The 21,654-nt window shown below is 34.3% G+C and overlaps 1 protein-coding gene across 1 annotated transcript in view; it reads left to right on the forward strand.

The window, feature by feature from the left end:
• Positions 1-19,656, forward strand: part of CDH7 (cadherin 7) — an 82,758-nt gene extending 63,102 nt beyond the window's left edge. Inside the window, exons 8-12 of the mRNA XM_054284834.1 lie at positions 3,623-3,759; positions 5,648-5,769; positions 7,134-7,251; positions 9,287-9,538; positions 16,778-19,656. Coding sequence (XP_054140809.1) covers positions 3,623-3,759; positions 5,648-5,769; positions 7,134-7,251; positions 9,287-9,538; positions 16,778-17,271 — 1,123 coding nt within the window. The 3' untranslated portion in view covers positions 17,272-19,656. The remainder of the gene's footprint in view (positions 1-3,622; positions 3,760-5,647; positions 5,770-7,133; positions 7,252-9,286; positions 9,539-16,777) is intronic.
• Positions 19,657-21,654: the final 1,998 nt, after the last annotated feature.

Below are 21,654 nucleotides of genomic sequence, written 5' to 3' on the forward strand. Positions count from 1 at the left end.
GGTTACACTGCAAGTCATTAATAAGCTTTATTCCTTTGCAGAGGGAGATTCAGATGTTTTATGAGTTTGCATAACTTTTATAACCTGAACTGCAGAATCTCTGAAAAAAAAAAGTTGAAATCTCTTTGAAACAAAGAGAAGATATCATTTCAGAATCCCAAAGGGAAGAAATCACCTGAAAAATCGCTCATATTTATTACTCTCTAAGCTTAGGAAGAGTCTATTATTATCTATAGCAAGTTATGTTCTCTTAAATCGACCAGGATAAAAAATCATATCTATATTATACACGCATGCTTGAATAATGATTCATAGTCTGTGTGCACTAGGAATGAGAATGTAATAGGACATAAATTGGAAACATTCATAAAAACTTTTTACATTAGAAAAGTGGACAGGATGAGATGCATCCTGTTCTACTCAGGGTGGTTAGAGGCTTTTGGTTTTGTAAATTTTGCTGCAGCCAAATATCTTCCATTTGAATGGGAAGAGGTATGATCAGTAGAAATTCATATACTGTCAAGGCCATCTTCCTTTGTCATCAATATCTGAAAAACCTGCAAGTCTTCCACAATATAATGTCCAACATCATTGAGAAACCATAGGAGAACACAAATTCTCAATCTTATGCTTGCCAGTATCTAAGGTCAGAGCTCAAGACTCACCACCTTAGCTACGCCAGTAATGAGCTACTTGTTATTTTTCTTATGCACAATAGTAATATTCATTCTCAAAGGGGCATGCAAAGGATCTAGAGAGTAATGGTTAAAACTTAGAAACTCTGTGAATTTAAACACCTGCAGGGGGAGGAACTCCTACACAATTAAAAGTTAGTACTGTTTCATTTGTTTTTATTGCTCACTTAGGGCATACCTAGGAAAGATCATTGTGGGTATTTGTTTTCATAATGTTAAGTCTTTCCTTTCATGCATTGAAAATGAACTTGAGAATCAAGTGAAATTTCTAAAGCAGAGATCTTTTGCAAAAGTAAAGCATATGTTTCACTCCTAGAGGTGATGCAAGTGTTCTATCTCTTGCGTTATATATTTGCAACTTATTCAAAGTAGATGATTCCTATCATGTATAAACAAGTTCTAGATGAATGTTTGGCATGGATTTACTTGTGAAATTTATCTTTGCTGTGTCAGTATTTTCTGGCACTAATGTTAGTATCTGGTGTATAATATCTGGCTACCAGAAACAGTTAGAATAGGCTTAAACACAGTTCCATTAATGTAGGCCATGCTCAGAATGCTTAGACTCCTTTGTAAACATAAAGATGACTTTATTGGCCTTGATCAGGTTAATTTTTACAATTCCAGCATAAAAAATAATAATATCACCCTCTAATTCCTTGAAGATTCTTTCTGCTTCAAAATTTCTTGGAATTTGAGGAAGAGGAAAAAAGAAAAGTAGTGAGGATTTATCTGTGTGCTTGTGAACCTGCTATGTACATGGTCAAAGGTACTGAAAGATAATATAATTTAAAGATGTTCCATATATGCTCTGATACATCAGAGACAGATTCACCTAAAATTGGAATGTGCTAAGGAGGATTAATGTATAAAACTTTTCGTGATCTGTTTAAGGAGTTTAAACTATTAATCTATAAATAAGTATTCCAACTTCCAAACATTGGATTATATTTATACTGATTAAAATCTAGATTTGTTACAACTCAGAAAATGTTGAAATTACAAGATCAGACACAGAACCTTGACAATACCAAGGACTAGGGGAAATAATAAATGTTTTGAAAATAAGAGGCTATCTCATAAGAACCAGAGAACTATTGATGTTTGAACTAGCTTAAATAAAGGATTTAAAACCCCTGCAGCTCAAAGATTTTCAAGTACTATGGCTGTGAGGAATTAAAGGATTAAATATATTTAAAATATTTTTTTTAGAATTTTAGTATGGATACAAAGCTTATAAATAAGGGAAACTGCTTCCTATGCATAGAATTATTTTTCTCCTTGTTTCATAAGGAGATCATCCAATTTATATAACTTGTTTGCTTTTCTGCCCTCCTTCCCTGTCTCCCTCCTTGTCTCCCTCGTTTACTGCTTTCTTCCTTTTTGTATTTCTCACCTCTCCATCTCCTCCTTTTCCTTCTCTTTCTCCTCCTTCTCCTTTGACTCTTCAAGTTACATAATTACAGCCTTAATAACTGGGAAATCTAAGGATTTCTAAGGGAAATCTGGCAGGAGATTGAATCTCAGCTGTGAGGCCTGCCAAGATTGACTACATAGCAGAGGTGACAGGTATGGTCTCATGGGGAAACTTGCCAGCCTCAAAGCAGCTGTAGAACACTGCTGACCAAATAGACAACAGTGCGGGCAAGAAATAAAGTGAAAAATGGCCTACAGTTAAGACAAAATGAAAAAAGAAAAGAGAAAGTGAAAGAGGGAAAGCAGTAATCCACAAAAACTGCTATTACTGTTGTTGCTACAACTCATTATTCTCTCTCTCACTGTGACATAATACAGGTAAACAATTCTAATTATGTAACAAGGCTCTTCACTTAGATTATACAGTTAGGAGGCAAAGATAAAAACACAGTAAAGCAGTAAAGAAGATGTATATTAGAACATAGAACAAAAAAAATTAGTTTCATAAGATCAATGTGACTAGGAAGTCACATTTTTTAATTGTCTTGCACAATTCTTTCTTTCCATGTTGTTCAAAGAATTTGTTTTATATTATATCAATAATCTAATATATCATCAGCATGTCAGTAATTGCAATGATCACACTTGATCTGGTTCAGACATTTTAATTCATCCTGAGTGTAGGGAAGTGCTCTGGAGTACATACTCGACCTAAATGAGAGTGCAAGAATCTGACACATTTATAAATCTAATGTCAAAAATACTCCAGTTGTAAATCTAAATCTGCCTAATGAGCTGTCCCTTACTCTCAAAAGGGATATAAGAATATCACCCACAGCTGTTTTGACCTTTTCTCTTATGCTATTTTCAGTTTGCTAAGGAGCTCCTAAGGAGCTCCCCTTCCTAAAACAAATTGGGAGGTAAAGATGTGTTAAACCAAAGAGTTCAGGGCATGAGCCTGTGTGTGTTTAATGACAGTAAAGCACTGTAAGCTGACAGTGATGACATGCAATCCCTTGACCCAAGACTGCATCATCTTCCCTTTTTCACTCTTCCCCTGCAGCTCTGGGTGACTCAGGGGTTCTTGTGCTGGTGATAGAAAGCTCTGTGCTCAGACTGCCAGCCCCATGGGATCAGTGCCCAGCTGGTACAGCCTTGTAGCCAATTCCGTCTCATCTTCTCCTTAGCTGGCTCTCAGGAGGATGCTTTTTGATTAATTCCTGAGTTTGTTTTACAGCATAGAGGAAGAAAGAAAAGACAGAGGCATACCTGTAACCTCACTTGAGATGACACTCTGGGAGTGTAGCCTGCCACTTTAGCACAAGTCACTGTGTAATTCTCTCACCTTTGCAAGCGCCCTTGCTTCTCTCAATGCCCCAGGGAAACTGGACTGAGCAATGCTCAAACTAAGGAAACAGTGGAAGTGTTTTCCTCCTAATAAGAAATCAGTGAAATATTTTTACAAGCAGTAAATGAGCAAAAATGAAAAGCTTCTTTCATCCTTTACCTAGGTATTCGATAGATCGAAACACGGATCTGGAGAGGTATTTCAATATTGATGCCAACAGTGGAGTCATTACAACTGCCAAATCTTTGGACAGGGAAACTAATGCTGTTCATAATATCACAGTTTTGGCCATGGAAAGTCGTAAGTATCCATAGGAAGATTTTATCGACAGTTTGTGTGTAAAGCTTCAGGCTTGGTTTTGATGAGCTTCACTAAGAGAAATTCTGGCAGCTGCAAACTGTGGCAGATAAAAATAACATATTGCTTAATCCAAAAGAAATCTATATGATCAAAGTATAAAAATTCAACAGTTTAGGTGTTTCCTCTTTCATTTGCTTCACACCTTGTGTATTCTTTTGTCTTCTGAAAGACAAATACAAAGGAAGATGAAATATGTTCAGTCAGCAGTCTCACAGTAAGTGTCATTACAGGAAAGGTGATATGGAAGATAGGGGAGAGTGGTTACCCCATCTCAGTGAGGGTGCTCACAGTTGATTGCTATTGGTCAGCCACAGCATTCTTAAAAGCTGTAAAGAAAAGGGGATGTGAATCTAATGTGGTTTCATTTTCCTGACTCTAAGATACCACCGTAGAAGTTATTTTGTATTTGGTATCTTTTTCTGGTGTAAGATAAAAAGTGTTAAAAAAATGTAGTGTTTCAAATCAATACAAGAATTCCTCTAATGCAGGTTCAAACATAAACTTGTTCTCCTTTGAATACATTTTATAAAGTACTTTTATATTTGAAGAACTTATATCTTCAAATTTCATCTTTATTACTACTCTGTTGGGCTGTGATAATAAAAACTTATCAGTTCTGTGGCTTGCTATTGCAAAAATCATCACTTCTTTATTTCAATGTGCTCAATTTAGCATTCAACCTGAAAGTTAAGATTTATCGTTTAGTGTCTCTAAGAATCTATCTTCTATTATCACAAGTAGTATTTTGGTCTAAAACCACAAAACAGAACACAAAACTTTTCCTGGGTGGTAGCAAAACTGATGAGGTAGACAAGGGGCATACCTGAAACGAATGAAGGTCTAGGAGCACAAGTAAAAACTTGTACTGCTTTAATTCATATTTATGTCTGCAGAGGAGAAATTTGGTGTCAAAAAGGCTTGCTTCTCTGGCATTTCACATGTGATATAAAAAACAGCCAAAAAACTCCCACCTTGTGATTGACATTTGGATGCTTAAAATATTTATTAAAAGGAGGCTGCAATACATTATAAAAAAAAAAATACATGTTTGAAATTTTGTGTAGTTTTTTATTTTGTCCTGCTGTAACATTAATATAATAATTTTTGGTGAAAAAGGATTATAACAACTCTTTTCCCTGCTCTGAAAGAGAAACAAAATAAGTATTGCACCCACTGATGTCCCTATGCTTAGTCCAAAATATAATTATTGTTTAAGGTTAAAGTATGACATTGGGCAATGAACATACTCATAGTTTAGCTAGAGATGTGTACCAGTTTAGGATGTGATTCATATTTAACGTGTTCAAAATGCTAATGACAGTATTGAAATACTCAGTGTGTGTACGCTTTAAATACTTTGAGGTTTGCTTTAGAATGCAGCCTTCTCTTCTTTTCTCTTATACATAAATGATAAAATTCTGGTTTTGACTTGTCAATAGACTGATCCATCTGAAGTTCAGGAAAAAAAAAAGTTTAACCTCCAATAATCATGCTATTCTCTGTATGAATAGTGATGTTCTGGCTAGCTTGTTGATGATTTTACATCATCTTGGTTTTATCTTTCCATGTGATTTGATTCAGTGCTGTGATTAGTGAGTAAGATTCCCAGTTTATCCTGAGAGTAAAATCTTAGATTAATTGAAGCAGCTGGAGTACATAAATGTTGGTCCAGAAGATCAAGACAAGAGCTTTCTTTGTGTTTGAGGGAGGGATTATAATTGATTTGACACGCATATCCAAAAGAAGAATGCAAATAAAAAAGATAATGACCTTCAGAATAACTTGCAAGGATCTCCTCTTAATTGTTTTATTGGACTTTTTCCTGTAGAGAATCCAGCACAGATTGGGAGAGGCTATGTAGCCATCACAATCCTTGACATCAATGACAATGCCCCTGAGTTTGCCATGGAGTATGAGACAACTGTCTGTGAAAATGCTCAGCCGGGTCAGGTATGTCTTGATAGGTTTTATGTTTATTTTTACCAGATAATCAGCCATTCCTTATGAAAGCCTTCCAGATTTAAGAAAAATCCTCTTATAACAGTAAGAATGAGGCTCTGATGAACAGTACAAGCAAACAGTGGGAAAGATCCAGGTATAAAAAATATTGGTTGAAAGTTGTGTTAAGATCTCTGGCTTTCTTTTGTATAACTGATAAATTTTACTTAATTCACCTAATTTTGAATAATACTGAGAACACATACTTTCTCCTAATTTTTGTGAGAAGTGGGAAGCAGTAACACAAAGGTCATTCTGAGACTAAATGTCCACCATTCTGAAAATGAGTACACATTTTAATCCACCTAGGAAGTATGGACACAGTTTCACAATGGGAATATATTCCTATTTTTTATTCCTATATTTTCAACTACACAAATAACTTCCAAGTAGTCCTAGACTTAACTAAATCTATTGCTTGTTTTTTGTCCTTTGTGTCCCTCATTTTTGCCCTTTCCCCCTCTACTTTGGAAGACCTCACAAAATACCTGTACTTTCTCAGTCTCTCCTCCCACTTCCAGAAAACTTGTAGATGTTGCACCTGCAAAGATCCTTCACATTTCCAGGAAGACTTTGTGCTTTTGTTCCTCTCCCAGTGTATTGTCCTTCCTGTGGTAGATGTTTATTGCACATTTCAAAATCACCTCATAATTTAAATTCTGACAAAAACCCACTACGATTGTGTTCATGAGAAACACAGACTATGCATGCTCTTATTGTTGTACCTTTCTGTTTTCCCTGTGCTCTGATCAGAACTAGACCAGAAAGCTGGAGTTTCCAAATTTTGTGGATTTTAAGTAGTGGTGACAATTTCTTTAGAGGTAGATTTTGACAGAATTTTAGAAAATTAATTAAAAAACTATTAGTAAAAAAAATTGAGAAAACAATAATAATACAATGTAACTTTCTGTTTTCCATTATATTAAAAAAAAAACCCATGAATTTGAATGCTCAGAAACATCACGGTTCCCTTGTGAAGGTTTACAACATTGATTATAACCACTGAGAACTACACTAAGAGCCATCCAGAAGACACACTTCTTCCACTGCTATGTAGTTTATTACTCCAAGCTCTGGCAAATGACAGGACCTAACTTTCTCCCAGAGCCTGCAGGTCATTGCTTTGGCCAATAAATTTGGTACAGGTAAAGAGCTGAGTCACATATTAACAGTCTCTACATGCTTGGGAGATTAGAAAACCAAAATTCAAGATGATTAGAACTTGAGGGAGGGTTGATATTTTGGTAGGTAACAGAGGGGTTATGTAATGTACATGTACATATGCTTCAATGAAACCCTGATGTATCTCAAAACAGGTGATCCAAAAGATTAGTGCAATTGATAAGGATGACCCACCAAATGGCCATCAGTTCTACTTCAGTTTAACAGCAGAGGCAGCAAATAACCACAATTTTACATTGCAGGACAACAAAGGTAAGAAAACTTTGATTTGGTAAATATTCATCAATAGCACCTTCCATTTTCAATGTAGCATGTTTTCTATGACCTCATAAACTTCTGTTGTGGTAAAGAAATAAACTACAATCGGCCTGCCAAATAATTTTATCTGTAGACTATTTGTCAAAGGAATTAAGCTGTTGCTTGGATCATTTAAAGCCTTGAGCCAAGCAGAGCAACATCAAATCTAAATCTTTACTTTTTTTTTTTTTTATCAGTCACTCTTCACATTTTTTGCATGTATTTATGGGTTTTTATCTAAATTATATTTTACCTTGGGGCAGTGACTGAAAAATGTCCAGGAATTCATGTCTTATTAATATAACTCAGGGCGTAAAAAATGAGTGCACAATAGATGGAGATGTTTTGGGATTTGTGGAGTTTTTATTTGGTTTAGAAAAAACACATCTTTTCAGTAACTAAGTATCTCCCCTTTTGAAGAATGCTTTTGATAATGAAAGCTGCCTATAATATTTACACACACTTCTTATGACTGTTTCCTCAAAGACTCACACTGACATCCCATTTCTGTTAGTTAAAATATCTGAGAACACTCTAATTACTGCCCTCATTAGTTTTACTGCACAGTACAGCAGCTGGGCATGTATCAGGCTGTTTAGCTATTAGCTGTAGCAAACAGAACTAAATAGACAGGGCATTGCTCTTGCACTGCTCTTTTATGGATCAGTACTTAGCCAGAGCTACAAAGTCATCCTATTAGTAAAACAAGAAAAACAAACATATGGACACTGAAGGACACTGTTTGTACAGGCAGACTTTGAATAATATTCAGTAAGGGTAATGTGTGACCTAATAAAATTTTTTCATGCAGATCTTCCTTGCCTTACCTTACATGTGGTTAATTAAATGCTTAATTTTCTTCATATGAACAGCTTGCAGTTTAAAACTGAAGATTCTAACAGTAACACAGTCAAAATAATAAAAGTGCATTAGAATAGGACTGTTCAGAAATCTGACATAATGAAAACTGTAACGTAGTTAATGAAGAGACCCTCTTTCCTAAGAACTTATAACTTAATAAAAGTAATACTAGACTTTTGTAATGCCTGTAAAATCGGTGGAGGTACAAGACCCAGCAGCAGCTGCCTCATTCAACATTGGTTATATTTTATGCATCTCTCATGTGATGTTATATCAAGAGGTGTTTGCATATTTTGCCAGATAGATCATAATAGATGACACAATAAGACAACTTTGCTGACTACCAACATGTCTGTCTATGGATAGATAGGTAAGTAGATAGATAGATAGATAGATAGATAGATAGATAAACTGAATTGACATTTCTATACATGCTGGGAGATGTAACTCAGTGAGTACACAGTGAGTTTTGCACATATCTTCTTGAACACATGGGCTTTTTAATCACACAACTCAGACCACTGTCAATCTATACATTTTATAGATTGATTATAATAGCCATCTTGAATCTCAGAAGAGTCTGAGAACAACAGCATTTCTTTGTTGCATGCACAATTACCTTGTTTGTGCATGGATGGAAATTTTTTTGCATTTGAAAAATATTTCATTGATCTTCAGAACCTATTCTCCTATTACTATGGTCATTGCTTCCATAATTATGATATCTATAGCTGTAAATAGTTGAAATAGATGCTTGTAAATTAACTGGAAACATGTATTTAGATACCTAATCTGATCACTGAAGGGTAATTTTTTTCTTTTTACATTTATCTCATCTTCACCTAACTGTCCAGGTTGTGAAAATGTGAGCTTACCTAAAAACAAATGGACCTCTGCATTTTTGAAATATTCTTTTGTTGAAATTAAAAGTCTTCTTGTTTAGTTGTATGTGATTTCTCAGTTGATCTTACCTCTGCAGCTTCAAAAGTATATGACTGGGAAAGGTAAACTTGTTGAAATAATTTTAATGTTTTTATAAAGTCTTCAAGTAGAAGGCTATAGTATTTATAAGCTTGTGTTTCAGAAAAGTCACATATTTTATAATTTGTCTTTTTATTCCTTTATCTAGATAATACTGCGACAGTTTTAACCAAAAGGAATGGGTTTCGAAGACAGGAACAGTCTGTTTTCTACTTGCCAATATTCATAGTGGACAGTGGATCACCTTCACTTAGTAGCACTAATACTCTCACCATCAGGGTCTGTGATTGTGATGCAGATGGTATTGCTCAGACATGCAATGCAGAAGCATACATCTTGCCTGCAGGACTTAGCACTGGAGCCCTGATAGCAATATTGGCTTGTGTCTTGACACTGCTAGGTATGTCTGCTTTCTCTTACCCTTATTTTCCCTTCAATGCATCACGGCGAAAGATACATGCATATAAACTTCAACATTCCCCTCCACCCTGATTTCTGTGGACAGGCAAAGAAAGTATTCAAGAAAGAACAGTATTTTGTATCATTAGCCCAAAAAACCCTTTAGATTGGGATTATCAATTTAGATTATTTGTTTCTATATCTAATTGCCTCCAGACAGATATAAGAAATTACAGTAAAAGAAAAAAAAAGTTTGACATGCATCAAATGCAATATTTAAGAAATAGACAGTACAGTTTACGGAAGCATCTGGTTTGGCATACTCACCATTAACCACTATCAGTGTGTCCCTTTTCCACAGGCATAACTGTTTTTAAACATTTACTGATTTGCAGAGAACAAAAGATATTCAGAAAATAAAACAGATGCAATTTACTCATGAGAACCATAATTTATTGGCATCATTTGCAGAGTGATCTTTTGTCACTTCTGCAAATGGTAGCACAGCTGGATTTTTTGTTGAGAAGTAGAAAAGCGGGGAAGAGTGTTAACATCCTAGTTTGCCTAGCATTTCTCATGTAATACCTAGTCATTAAGCAGTACATGGGAAAATAAAGGTTCAAATCAAGAATTAAAGATGAAGAATAAGTTGAGCAAAAGTGAAGTTTTGGGTTCTGTCGGAAAATTCCTATGTTAACAGGGTACCCAGTTCAGCACAAAAGAATTTTCATCCGTTTTCCTATCAATTAAGAGATTTTTCTATTCCCTGTCTGTACATACCAGTCTAAGGAAAGGGAGAAGACCACAATCTTCTTATGTTGGTATAATCGCAGTGGTGTTTTATCTGCCATTGTTATCAAAGTAATTTGCATAGGTCAAAACAAGAGACTTGTGTCCAAACTTCTGTCCATGGCAGTATTTCTACCATGTACAGATATGTCTCCTTTCACACTCTGATTCATGTCACTGGAAACTATTAGAAAGAAAAGTTCCTTCTGCTAAAACGTTTCTAAAGCAGTCCAAAATGAAAAACCTGTTGCATACTTTTTTTACAGAGTAATAAAAATCACTACCTCTGCAACCAACTTACTCAGTAGCTCTATATATATATATATATATATATATATAGGAGGTGGCATTTCTAAAGTTTTCCATCTACGTGACATAAAAAAATCTAACACCATAAGACTTTATTCTCACTCAACACATGGTTAGGCCTAAGTTTAAGAAATGGAAGGGAATTATTGCCAGAATGCCAGAAGTTTTAATGAACATTTTTAAATACCATTTTTCTAGTAGCATTTCTAGCCAATTTATGTACACAAATGAACTTTATTTGGACATGAAGCTAAATGTTAGACTTCAAAAAGATATAAAAATATTCTCTTATATCAACTGGCATTACTATCGGTGAAAAAACACCCGCTTTAAACTTCAAGTCCAATATACTTAGGAATAAAAGTCCTGTAACCATAGCAATTCATTTGATCCAAAAAGTAAATCTCACCATTTGTGTTATACATGAAAAGCTGGTTTCTGAAGATTACATAAGAAACTGCTTTAGATACCATGCAGCTTGGTCTGGTCATACACTTTTCTTAAATAGAAGCAGTAGGATTTCAAGAAGACCATTGAGTAGAGACAAAGCATGTTGGCACCAAATAACTTGCTTATTCTACTCGGTACACCAGGGGTGAAATACAACAAATAAACCAACAAATGAGCTTTTTTTCCAGTTATTCTGAACAAGCGTTTGGTAAAAAAAGTTTGCTTATTACCACCACATCACTGATTTTATTTGTCAAAGACTTTCGTTTTCCAAAGTCATCTGTCTGAAGGCATCAACATTGTTTATCTAAAAAGACATTTGCATGTGCCACCATCCCTTCCAGTCTAAACTGTTCCTTTTGAGTACAGTTCAAAGCTGCAGGAACAGGTTAGGCTGTGTTTTTATGATAACCCTGGCTTTGAGTACTGCATTTGGGCACTGCATCCCGTTTTAGCAGCATGCCAGTGTCCATAAAGAAGAGGTACCTAAGCATCCCTGATGCCTAATGAAACCCAGCAGCTTGTCTGGTCCCAGAGATTTTCTTCTTCCCTCATTTGCTCCTAGAATATTTTTTCTGGGATCAGCTGCATGGTGGTATTGCTAGGAATTTACTTTTGCTCTTTGAATTCCCTGAGAAAAATGCTGAAGATCTACTAGAATAGCATAAAAAACAGGCTTCAGCTGCTGGCAAATGGTTCCAAGACTGGAACAAGGGATGCACATTTTGTGTAAGACTTTATCAGTGAAAAGAGAATACAGTCTACTGGATCAATATCTTTGCCTAACCCAAGATTAACACGCAGTACAAATCCAGTCACATTAATCGATGTCATCCTAATGTGGGTGCCAGTTGTAAAGCAGAGAAAGCATGAAATTTGCATAGATGGAATGAATACATGCTTTCTGGCACCAGGGTCCTAACTTCTCAACCAGGTCTTACTTTCTTGTAGTATGATAAACTTTTTGATCTTGCACCATATCTCCCTATGGCTGATACATAACCATTTGTCTTTACCAAGACCTGGAATGTCTCAGTGGGATTTCTTAGTGTTACTACTTTTACTTAAGCAAGTAATCAATTTTAGATAAGCCCAGTGTTTTCACTGACTCTAAGAAGGAAGAAAGAACGTTATTAAATTACATTCTTTATACAATAATTGCATATAACACGATATAGGCTAAGTTTTCAAACTAAAATATTTTTTAAAAGCTAAAAACATTTAAAACCAAAATCTCTATCTTCATACTGACTGATGGAGTTCAAATTTTAAATTTTATTTCACAAGAAAATTCCAGCATTTTTAATTACTCAAAACAGCTTTCCAATTATGCAGTAAGGCTAAGTTTTGCAGAAAGAAAAAAAAATCATAAAAAGCATACAAAAAAGGTAGTTTGATTCATTTTGGACTACACATAATTTTGAGGCAAGCAAGTAGAATTTTTTTTAACTTTTTCTGAAAATTATACAGTAATTTAATTCAAGACTATTTGTTTTTCAGTTAGCATCTTCTAGAAACAATAACTGCTTTTGTAACAACTGTTTAGCATAAAATGTTTACATAAAATCACACAAACAGAATATTCACCTGTAGATAACCTAATCACATTTGAGAAGTTAAGTGTTTTCTTTGTATGGAAAGCTATATTATCACAATACTTTTTCATAATTATTGCCTTTTATACTTCTGAATGTAATCTATTAGTGTCCCCTATTTTCTTAGGAAGACTGAAGAAAGTTTCCTATTGGTGTGGCACTAGAGTTTACAAGGGTAATACATTAATATAATTTGAAAATACAGCTTTGAATCATTTTTTTACAGTTGAAAGACATCAAATTTGTTATCATTATCAAAATACCCAAATTAAATCAGAACAAAAAACTGTGGTTTGTAAACAAGAAGAAGCAGTTCTAGTGATAAGAATCCTATTCTCTTAATAAGTACAACATGTACAGAATGTGACTATGTAATATGTGTAGGGTTTGGCCTTGCAGTTTTAAAAGTGATAAATGTGTAACTGGGGGAAAACATTTAACTAGGGGTACCCAAAGCAACACTTCCAGAAAGTGATTGAATATGAAATGCAGCAGCTGTTTTCTGAAAGTTTGAGAGTTGATTAGGGTCACTCAGTATGGGCATTTAAAGGTCACAGTCACTTTGCAAATATCAGTCCAAACTGATTAAACAACAGGTATAGATGAAGTTTGTTAAGTGGGAATTAAATTCAAGTTCCCTGAATCTTGGCCTCTGTAATCCCCAAACCGTATCTGACTGTACTGGCAACTGCAAGGTATAACTAAATAGGTTATTAGTGTGCTGCTTAGATGGCTGGGGATCTCCAATCATCAGCTTTATGAATCATGACACACCTAAGGCATAAACCAGTGTGCAGATCTGCTCGCAGCTGATGTGGCTTATTGCTATAGTAAATTCCTGGCTTAGGGGTGTAGTGTATACAAATCACGGTAATGCTTGTGATTTAGCTCTGTGCCTTTCTGTATAGCGCTGCATGCAGTCTTCCCCCTCAGGGCCTCTCACGATTTTTATGGCTTCCTTACAATTATGCTGCAGTTGCCTTGAGTACAAAAGGAAAAATTAATACTAAACCAGAGAAATATGTTCGGGTGAACTAAACCTGACTTATTACCAGGTCATACCGAAATGGAAATTTCATGGTAATTCCAGAAAGCACACTGAAAAGTGGCAAAGCAAAAATCCACTCTTGCATTCGAAGGTGTTTTTTTTAAAGACTGATTTGGGTGTACTGAAACTACAAACATTTAATGTATGCTAGATACAAGGATAAAACTGTGCATTACCACAGCTATTATAAAGACAAACAATTTTTTCTTTTTTGCTTGGCTACTGTACCTATTAAAGGAAATCAATATTTCTAAAAATTTAGGTAAATCAGAAGAATTAAAAGGTTAGTTTAAATCATTCTTTGTTAATTCTGGTTATTAAGACTTTATAATTAGCAGATTAAAATATCAATTGACTTTTTTATTTGTTACATCACATACAAAATCTGTATTGTCATTTCATCTCCTTAGTATGAGTTGGATGTATCTGTATGGAGCCAATCTAGTGCCCTCATTTGTGCCTGAAGGTTTTCCACTGTATTATTTCTTTTCTAACAATCATGAAATTAGGTTTTTAGAAGTTCAGACGGTCCCTAATTACTGACTTAATGTCTGCTTTTGTCATAAATGTAGGACTTAAAAGCCCACCATTACTTAATGAGAAATGAAAAAAACTTCGAAACAATTTGCATTTGATTTAAATAGCAGTGAAAATTGTTTAGGGCTTGTATTCATTTCTGCAGCTCCTGCAATGCAGCTAAAGCTTTGTTCATTTAGAGGTTAAACTTTATTGTTCATGGCTGCTGGAAAGGTTAGAAATTAATAATCTTATAAAGTTATCTAAATGCTAAAATATTTAACCTTTAGAAAGACTCCATATTTTTCTTGGCTTCAAGCAAGTGTGAGAGATAGAAGGAACACTATATAAAACATTCACTGTATCTTGATTTTTATTGTACCTTTAGGCAGACCTTCCTACTAAGTTTCCTCTTTTACACTGATTAGCATGTCTTTAACTTTCAACATGAAGTATGTTAAGAGGGACAGTAGAGTAAAAATACATTCATTGAGTAAAGTAAATTATTAGCTGCTTACTTACACGACAATAAAAATGTGGCAATAAATGTTAAAAACAGTAATTAAGGAGTTATGTCAATAGAAATCTTGTTTGAAATATCTATTTGTACTGTCAGCAAGGTAATTTCACTTTAGAATATCTTTTACAATAAGGGAAAACATTAAAAGTGGAGTGCAATTGTGTCTAATGACAATTTTATGTTCTCTGCCGTATAATTTACAGCTTATTATACAAATATCAGAATGTTTTGAAATTTCACAAATGTCACTTTAAAGGTCAACATTTCATATTATTAAACTGCTTATGTAAATATTGTTCAAAGGAAAATGCCCCAAACTGGTGGCTTCTGAATTCAATACGTAGAGGATGAATCAGGTAGATGCCAGGGGCAAAAAATGTGAAAGGGTGATGTTGATTATATAGTAATATAGTCATGAGATAGCTATTAGTAGATGGATTATTGGATATGCATTTGGTAGCTGCTGAGAAAAGAGGAAAGAATTGTAGCCTAATATATTTGTCAAAAATTTTAGGGGAAAAAATATATAGTTGCAGCTTTATTTTTAGACATGTGTGGCTCCAAAGGGAAATAAAAATAGTGCAGAAAGGCATCTCTGGCTTTAACCAGTTCCAATTAGTACCATAACATCTGTAGACATACACAGCTTTCTTGCATGTACAATTTACTGGTTTATTCCAGCCAAGTGGTCCTAATATTAAGTAATTTCTCACAATGACTTAATTGATACTCATTTTAAGATCACTCCATGAAAAGGCTTTCAAGAATGGTAGTCTCACATCATGCAGTTTGTGGAGGCCACATTTGAGACTGCCTAGGGAACCTCAAGCTTAATTTTATCTCTATCACCTTTTAGCTTTTGCTTTTCCATATGTTTCTACAGCATCTAATTGGCATTGTAAGTAAAGATTGAAAATGTTATGTATGCATATAACCACATAATCTTAACATTAAAAACAATCATAAAATCAGAAGAGATTTATTAAATGTGGAATGACACTTTTCAACGTAATGTTATTTTTTCAGTCATAGTGATGCCTGTGATTTCCTAGGAGTGTCATTAACTCAGCAAATGTTATCCAGATGCTAAAGTATAGTATTAATTATTTTCTAGGAGGATGATTCACACTCCATCATGTTCCAGAGATGGATGCAATATTCACAGTATTTGTTCCATATTTTGTGTGTCACCAGTGATGTTTCTCTACCAAAACTGCATTAGAACAAGAGGAGACTTGAGCTAGTTTCTTTCAGTGCTTTTGGCTGCCACTGCAGTTTAGTATTAGCTTTCAAGCTGAAAGAAAATTTAAGGGTTAAAATTGAATAGCCAATTTACTGAACCAATTTACTGGTTCATCTAGAAAACTGTAGTCATAGCAGTTGTCATTAGATGTAAGGCATAAATCTCAAGTGCAGCACTTTGCACGTTTCAGGAAAGTGAGATCTTATATAGAAGTGGTTTTATTCCATGAACTAAGACAGTCCTATTTTATACATTGCTTAAAAATTCGATGTTCTCCAATATAAAATTTTTAAACTTTATTTTTATTTAGCACATATTGATGATACACTTTAATGCCATCACTTTCCAAACTGTGTTTTTTAAATATTATTCTGTCAATTTATAAATGTGCTTTTATCACTTGGGCATTTAAGAGTTCAGGAAAAGCTTTTTGTTTTGTTTACAAATTATTATAATTTCTTGGCTGTGAGATTTTCATAGTCAGACTGAACTAAAATTTATGCTTAGCAGACAATATAGGATATTAGAATTAGAAATGAAGACGCTAATCCTGAATGATTTGGAAAATAGATTCTTAGGGTCTAAAAAGCTTATAGTTTAAAAGCTATTTCATAATCTGCTAGGTTTCACATCTAACTGCACAAATTTCTTGCATCTAACTGTATAAATTCCTTGGGTCTTTGTCGTATAAATTAATGGGTACTTCCTACATTAGAAAAAATATGAGAAAACTTTGGCACTGCTAAAACTCTAGCTTTTCTTTGTTCCAGTTCTTGTCTTGCTGATTGTCACCATGAGGCGACGGAAAAAAGAGCCCCTCATTTTTGATGAAGAGAGAGATATCAGAGAAAACATTGTGCGGTACGATGATGAGGGTGGTGGAGAGGAAGACACAGAGGCTTTTGACATGGCTGCCTTGAGGAACCTCAACATCATGCGAGACACCAAGACCAGAAGGGACGTGACACCTGAGATTCAGTTCTTGAGCAGACCGACTTTTAAAAGTATCCCAGATAATGTCATTTTTAGGGAATTTATCTGGGAAAGACTAAAAGAAGCTGACGTGGACCCCTGCGCGCCGCCCTACGACTCCCTGCAGACATACGCATTTGAGGGGAACGGCTCGGTGGCAGAGTCACTCAGTTCTTTAGATTCCATCAGCTCAAACTCTGACCAGAACTACGATTACCTCAGTGACTGGGGCCCTCGTTTTAAAAGGCTTGCAGATATGTATGGGACCGGACCAGAATGCTTATACTCCTAGCCTTGGAACCTTTCTCTGAAAATGCACTGAAGAATCTTAAAACAGAAAACTCAACCTAAAAGACTGAGGAAAGTTGTAAATATTTTCCCATTTTTTAAATTTTAGGTTGGTTTTGTTTTTTTTTTTTTCTTTTTGCCTTGGTGGAACATATCTTCATTAGACTTGTCCTAGGGACTGCACTGACCACACAGAATATGAGCATTTGGTGGCATTTTTGATAAAATGAAATGCTCAGCCACGTTCAAATAGATAGCAACCCTGAAATACCTGCAGAGGCAACTCACTTTCAAGAGTATGTTACACAGTCACCTCAGTGAGCTGGTATCTGTAAATGCCTTAGTATTGCTATATTGAGAATACAGAGTCCCTGTTTTAAGAAGAAACAAATTTTCAAATATATAACTCAACACAATATTACAGTACATTGTATTTACACAGGCAAGGTTTTTTTAGCAAATTTTCTTTACTCTGTGCATACAGCTTACTAGAACAAAAGCAGAAGGACTGATGAAAACAAACAAAAGCCCAGGAAATATTTTTTGTGTTTCTTCTGAGCAATTTAATCAGAAATTTCTGTAATTTTCTGGGTTGTTTTCAAGAAATTATTGTTTGTACTAAGAAATTCCACAATGTATTGTCAACTTACAAAGTAGTTTAAAATTCACATAAAACTATAAATATGGAGGTGTAGTCCTATGGATGGGAAGTTTTGTGATGCCCATATAGGTATAGAAAAGGTGTTGCTATCTATTTGCTATTTTTTATTCTCTCTTCTGATTTGTACAGGAGAATTTATCCTTTTTTATTATTGTTTGACATAAAGTGTTATATTTATTTTGGAACTCAAATCTTCACTAAATTCAGGTCCATTTTACTGCCTCATGGTTTTAGACTTGTCAGAACATGCTGATTTTTCTCCAGTCTCAGATAAATGTAGGAAATGAAGCATGGAAGTGGAAAAATTACAGTAAACAAGGCCACCCACCATTCATGCCACAGAAAGGAGAGCAGCTCCAAGGATGTGCAGTTGTTCTTCTGAGCCATTACAAAGTCTGAGACATTTAAAGAAGATATTTGTACATTGAATTTTTTGAAAGAAGACTGCAGAGGTAGCTGGGAGTGTCTTAATGCAAGATTTAATTTTCAAGGTTAAACATGCTATATGCTTCAAAGACTGTAAACACCTCACTCTTCTTCTTCCCTTCTCTTTTGCTGCTGATGAATCACAGTAAAAGATTTTTCTATTTCTTTCTTATGTTAAACAATGTAAAACTATTAACTTCAGAGGTCATCTTTAGATCCTGCTGCACATAAGTATTATTTCCCCAAGGTGTTAACTCACTACACATAATTTCTATGCTGGTTCAGGAGTGCCAAAACAGAAGGACAACTATTATTGGTTAATATACTGTATGATTTTGAAGTAGGATTTCTTAGAATAAGACAACTTTTTTATTATTCCGACAATATTTATACTTCATCTTTCATGATTTATTACTAGATAATAAGACATATATTCAAGTATAATAGTGGGTTTAGGTATTATTTCAGATTTTTTTTTTTTGTTTTAGATATAATGTAGATGAGTTCCTAAATTAGAATCTGTTCCTGCAAATTTTTTGCTTGTACCTAACTGGAAATGACTTGACCTGCCTGCAATTACTGAGGTACACTGAATTGTTTAGAGAACTGTGTTTGTGAACAGAAGGTGCTCCACAGAGGATGATGCTCACTCTAAAAGTACTTCTTTCTGAGAGAAGGATCCTTGTACTGAAATTTTAATGTATGAGTGATGTGAGGCTGGGGGATGAGAAATTATCATTAAGGCTCTTTAATTTTTGCAGCCCAGCATTATCAATTAATTATGTGAAAGTGGCCTTCAGCTCCAACAGAAAAGAAAAATAATTTTAATCATCTACAACATATTTAGTTTGAGTTACATGTTAATAGACAATCATTGTTTCATAATTCAGTAGATTTGCTTCTAGTTGTATGAAATATATATATATATAGGCATATATATATATATATATATATATATATATGACAGATTTTGTAATGGAACTGAAAGATATCGTCCATGACTTTTAGTCATACATGTAAGATTTTCAATAAAAGTATTAAAAAATAGGAAAAAAAAGAACCATGTGTATACAGTTTAATGAGAGCAAGATATGCTGCAGAATATAAGCAGGTATTAAATCAGAGAGGTTCTGAAAGAACAGTTTTTATTAATCTCCTTGTTCTTTGTGAGAAGATAATTCATGCATCTGAATTAAGATGTCAAAAATGTTGATTTTACCACATAACATTCACAGGAGATTTAAATGTGGTTTAGAGTAAACAGCCCAATTTCCTTGGTTTTCTACCTTCTGTATCTGTACAGAAACCTCCACTATTAGGAAACGATGTTAGGGTGGGGTTTCTTTGATGTGCTTTCTACAGGAAAAAAAAATGCTTTATTCTGATACCATGAAAGTTCTGCATGTTTTCTGTTGCACAGTTCTAATTTAAGTTTGCTGTTGCATTCTACATGCTTCCCTGCTGATTGTATTGTTGCAGTTAGAAGGGAAGGTGAAAATCCCCTATATTTGGTAACAGATATTAGTATAGCATACACACAAGGGTGTGTGTAATATGAATGCTATATAATGCTCACCAAAACTTACCACGACTACAGGTTTTTACAGTTTGTAATCTGATTCCAATTCTTTTGTTGAGTCTTATGGTGCATAGCTGGATGGCATAAAGTATATTCTACTGACTAAATACTATAAAATGTAAAAAACATTTTTTCTGTCCTAGAAAGGTGAGGAAATTATTTGGGCAAATTAATTAGAACAGGCCTTTAAAATACTTCAAATCATATTTATTTATTTAACTTTCTGAAGAGCTTCAGTATCTAACTAGAAGCCACAAATCATAGATAAAAAATAGGTCAAACATTGCAGTCTCTCCCATCTTTCAGCGGAATAACGTCTTTCCTTCTGCCATATGCCAATGGAATAAGCTTATTTTAGATTGAGACTTCCAAGAATCTTGAAAAGTGCACAGTTTTAAGAGTGCTACTAAAATACTCCTGCATAAAATTAAGCTGTTTGAAGAAGACTTAAGGGGAAGACTTCTTACTCTGTTTTGACCAGTATGAAATCTACTGAATTCAACAGAGTCAAACAATGGACATTCTGAATAATATTCCCTATTCAAAAGAATAAACTTAGCATACTTACTCTAGGTTATATTCCCACTAAGACATAGCAAGGGCCTTCCCAAGCCTCCTAGTTCTGATGGCTGCTTAATATAATCACTGCAGGACTCATGAACTTTGATGTTACAAACTGAAATTTCTCCTACTCTCAAAGAATAAAGGGAGAAAAAAACTCTCAAAAAACAAAACTGGTTCCTTTTTACTCTTTTATTTGTTGTTTTGAAAGGGAGAAGGAGGATTCATCAAAATGTCCTTTTTCAGTTAAAGTCTTTTCTAAATTTTTTTTTCCTCTTTACACTTCAGGTATTAGCAATAATTAATTAAAAAAATCCTTTTTTTTTTTTATTTTGGAAGTTTTGGATGAAAGCATTTTATGAATATAAAATTGCAGCATCTTATTTTTATGGACAAATACTCTTGTATGATATAAAGAAAAGTCATAGTTTGTCATTCTGAAAGGAAATAAATATAAATAAAGCATACAATTTTATTGGCTTTTAAGATCCTTAAAGAGTTGAAAAGTGAACACAATTACCTATATCAAATCTAGTATTAAATTCTTGGTTGCAGTCCATCATGTGACTGATTTTAATTTTTTTAATACAGATTTTTTTGTCTACTTTACAATCTATATAGAGTAATACTGCTTTGGGGCATCGTTGTCTTCACTTCATTAGTGGTAGAAGAGGTCAAGTATATTTTTACTGGTCTGTGACTCTAAAATGGAATTGCTAAAGATAGAAATGTCATTTTATTTGACAGAAACAGGAAAGTCTACAAGACCTCTAAAAATTGCTTTTTTAACTATGCCATCCTTAAGCCTGACAGATCTACATCTAAATTTTACAGATGAATCCTAAGATCTATTTTCACCCAGGAATGATTCCTTCCACACCAAAATTTATTCTACAGTTCATTTTTAATGCAGCTAAAAATGCATTTTATTGGTCACTGATTTTTGAAAACAGATTTCTTCCTTAATTTTTGTTCTTTGAACTAGGGGAATCTCAGTACACAATATAATCTATTTTCTACGTGAAGGGAATGAAAAAAAATCTACATAACATAGGCTCTACTTTGTTACTATAATTTACCTTTTTTCAGAAAAGAAAGAAATAACATTTTCCAATGGTACATAAAATCCCTGAAACCTTAGACCATACAATTGCCTACAA

This window comes from Melozone crissalis, unplaced genomic scaffold (genome assembly GCF_028551555.1).
Source record: "Melozone crissalis strain CALT ecotype California unplaced genomic scaffold, PUWL_Pcris_2 ptg000042l_1, whole genome shotgun sequence".
NCBI lineage: Eukaryota > Metazoa > Chordata > Aves > Passeriformes > Passerellidae > Melozone > Melozone crissalis.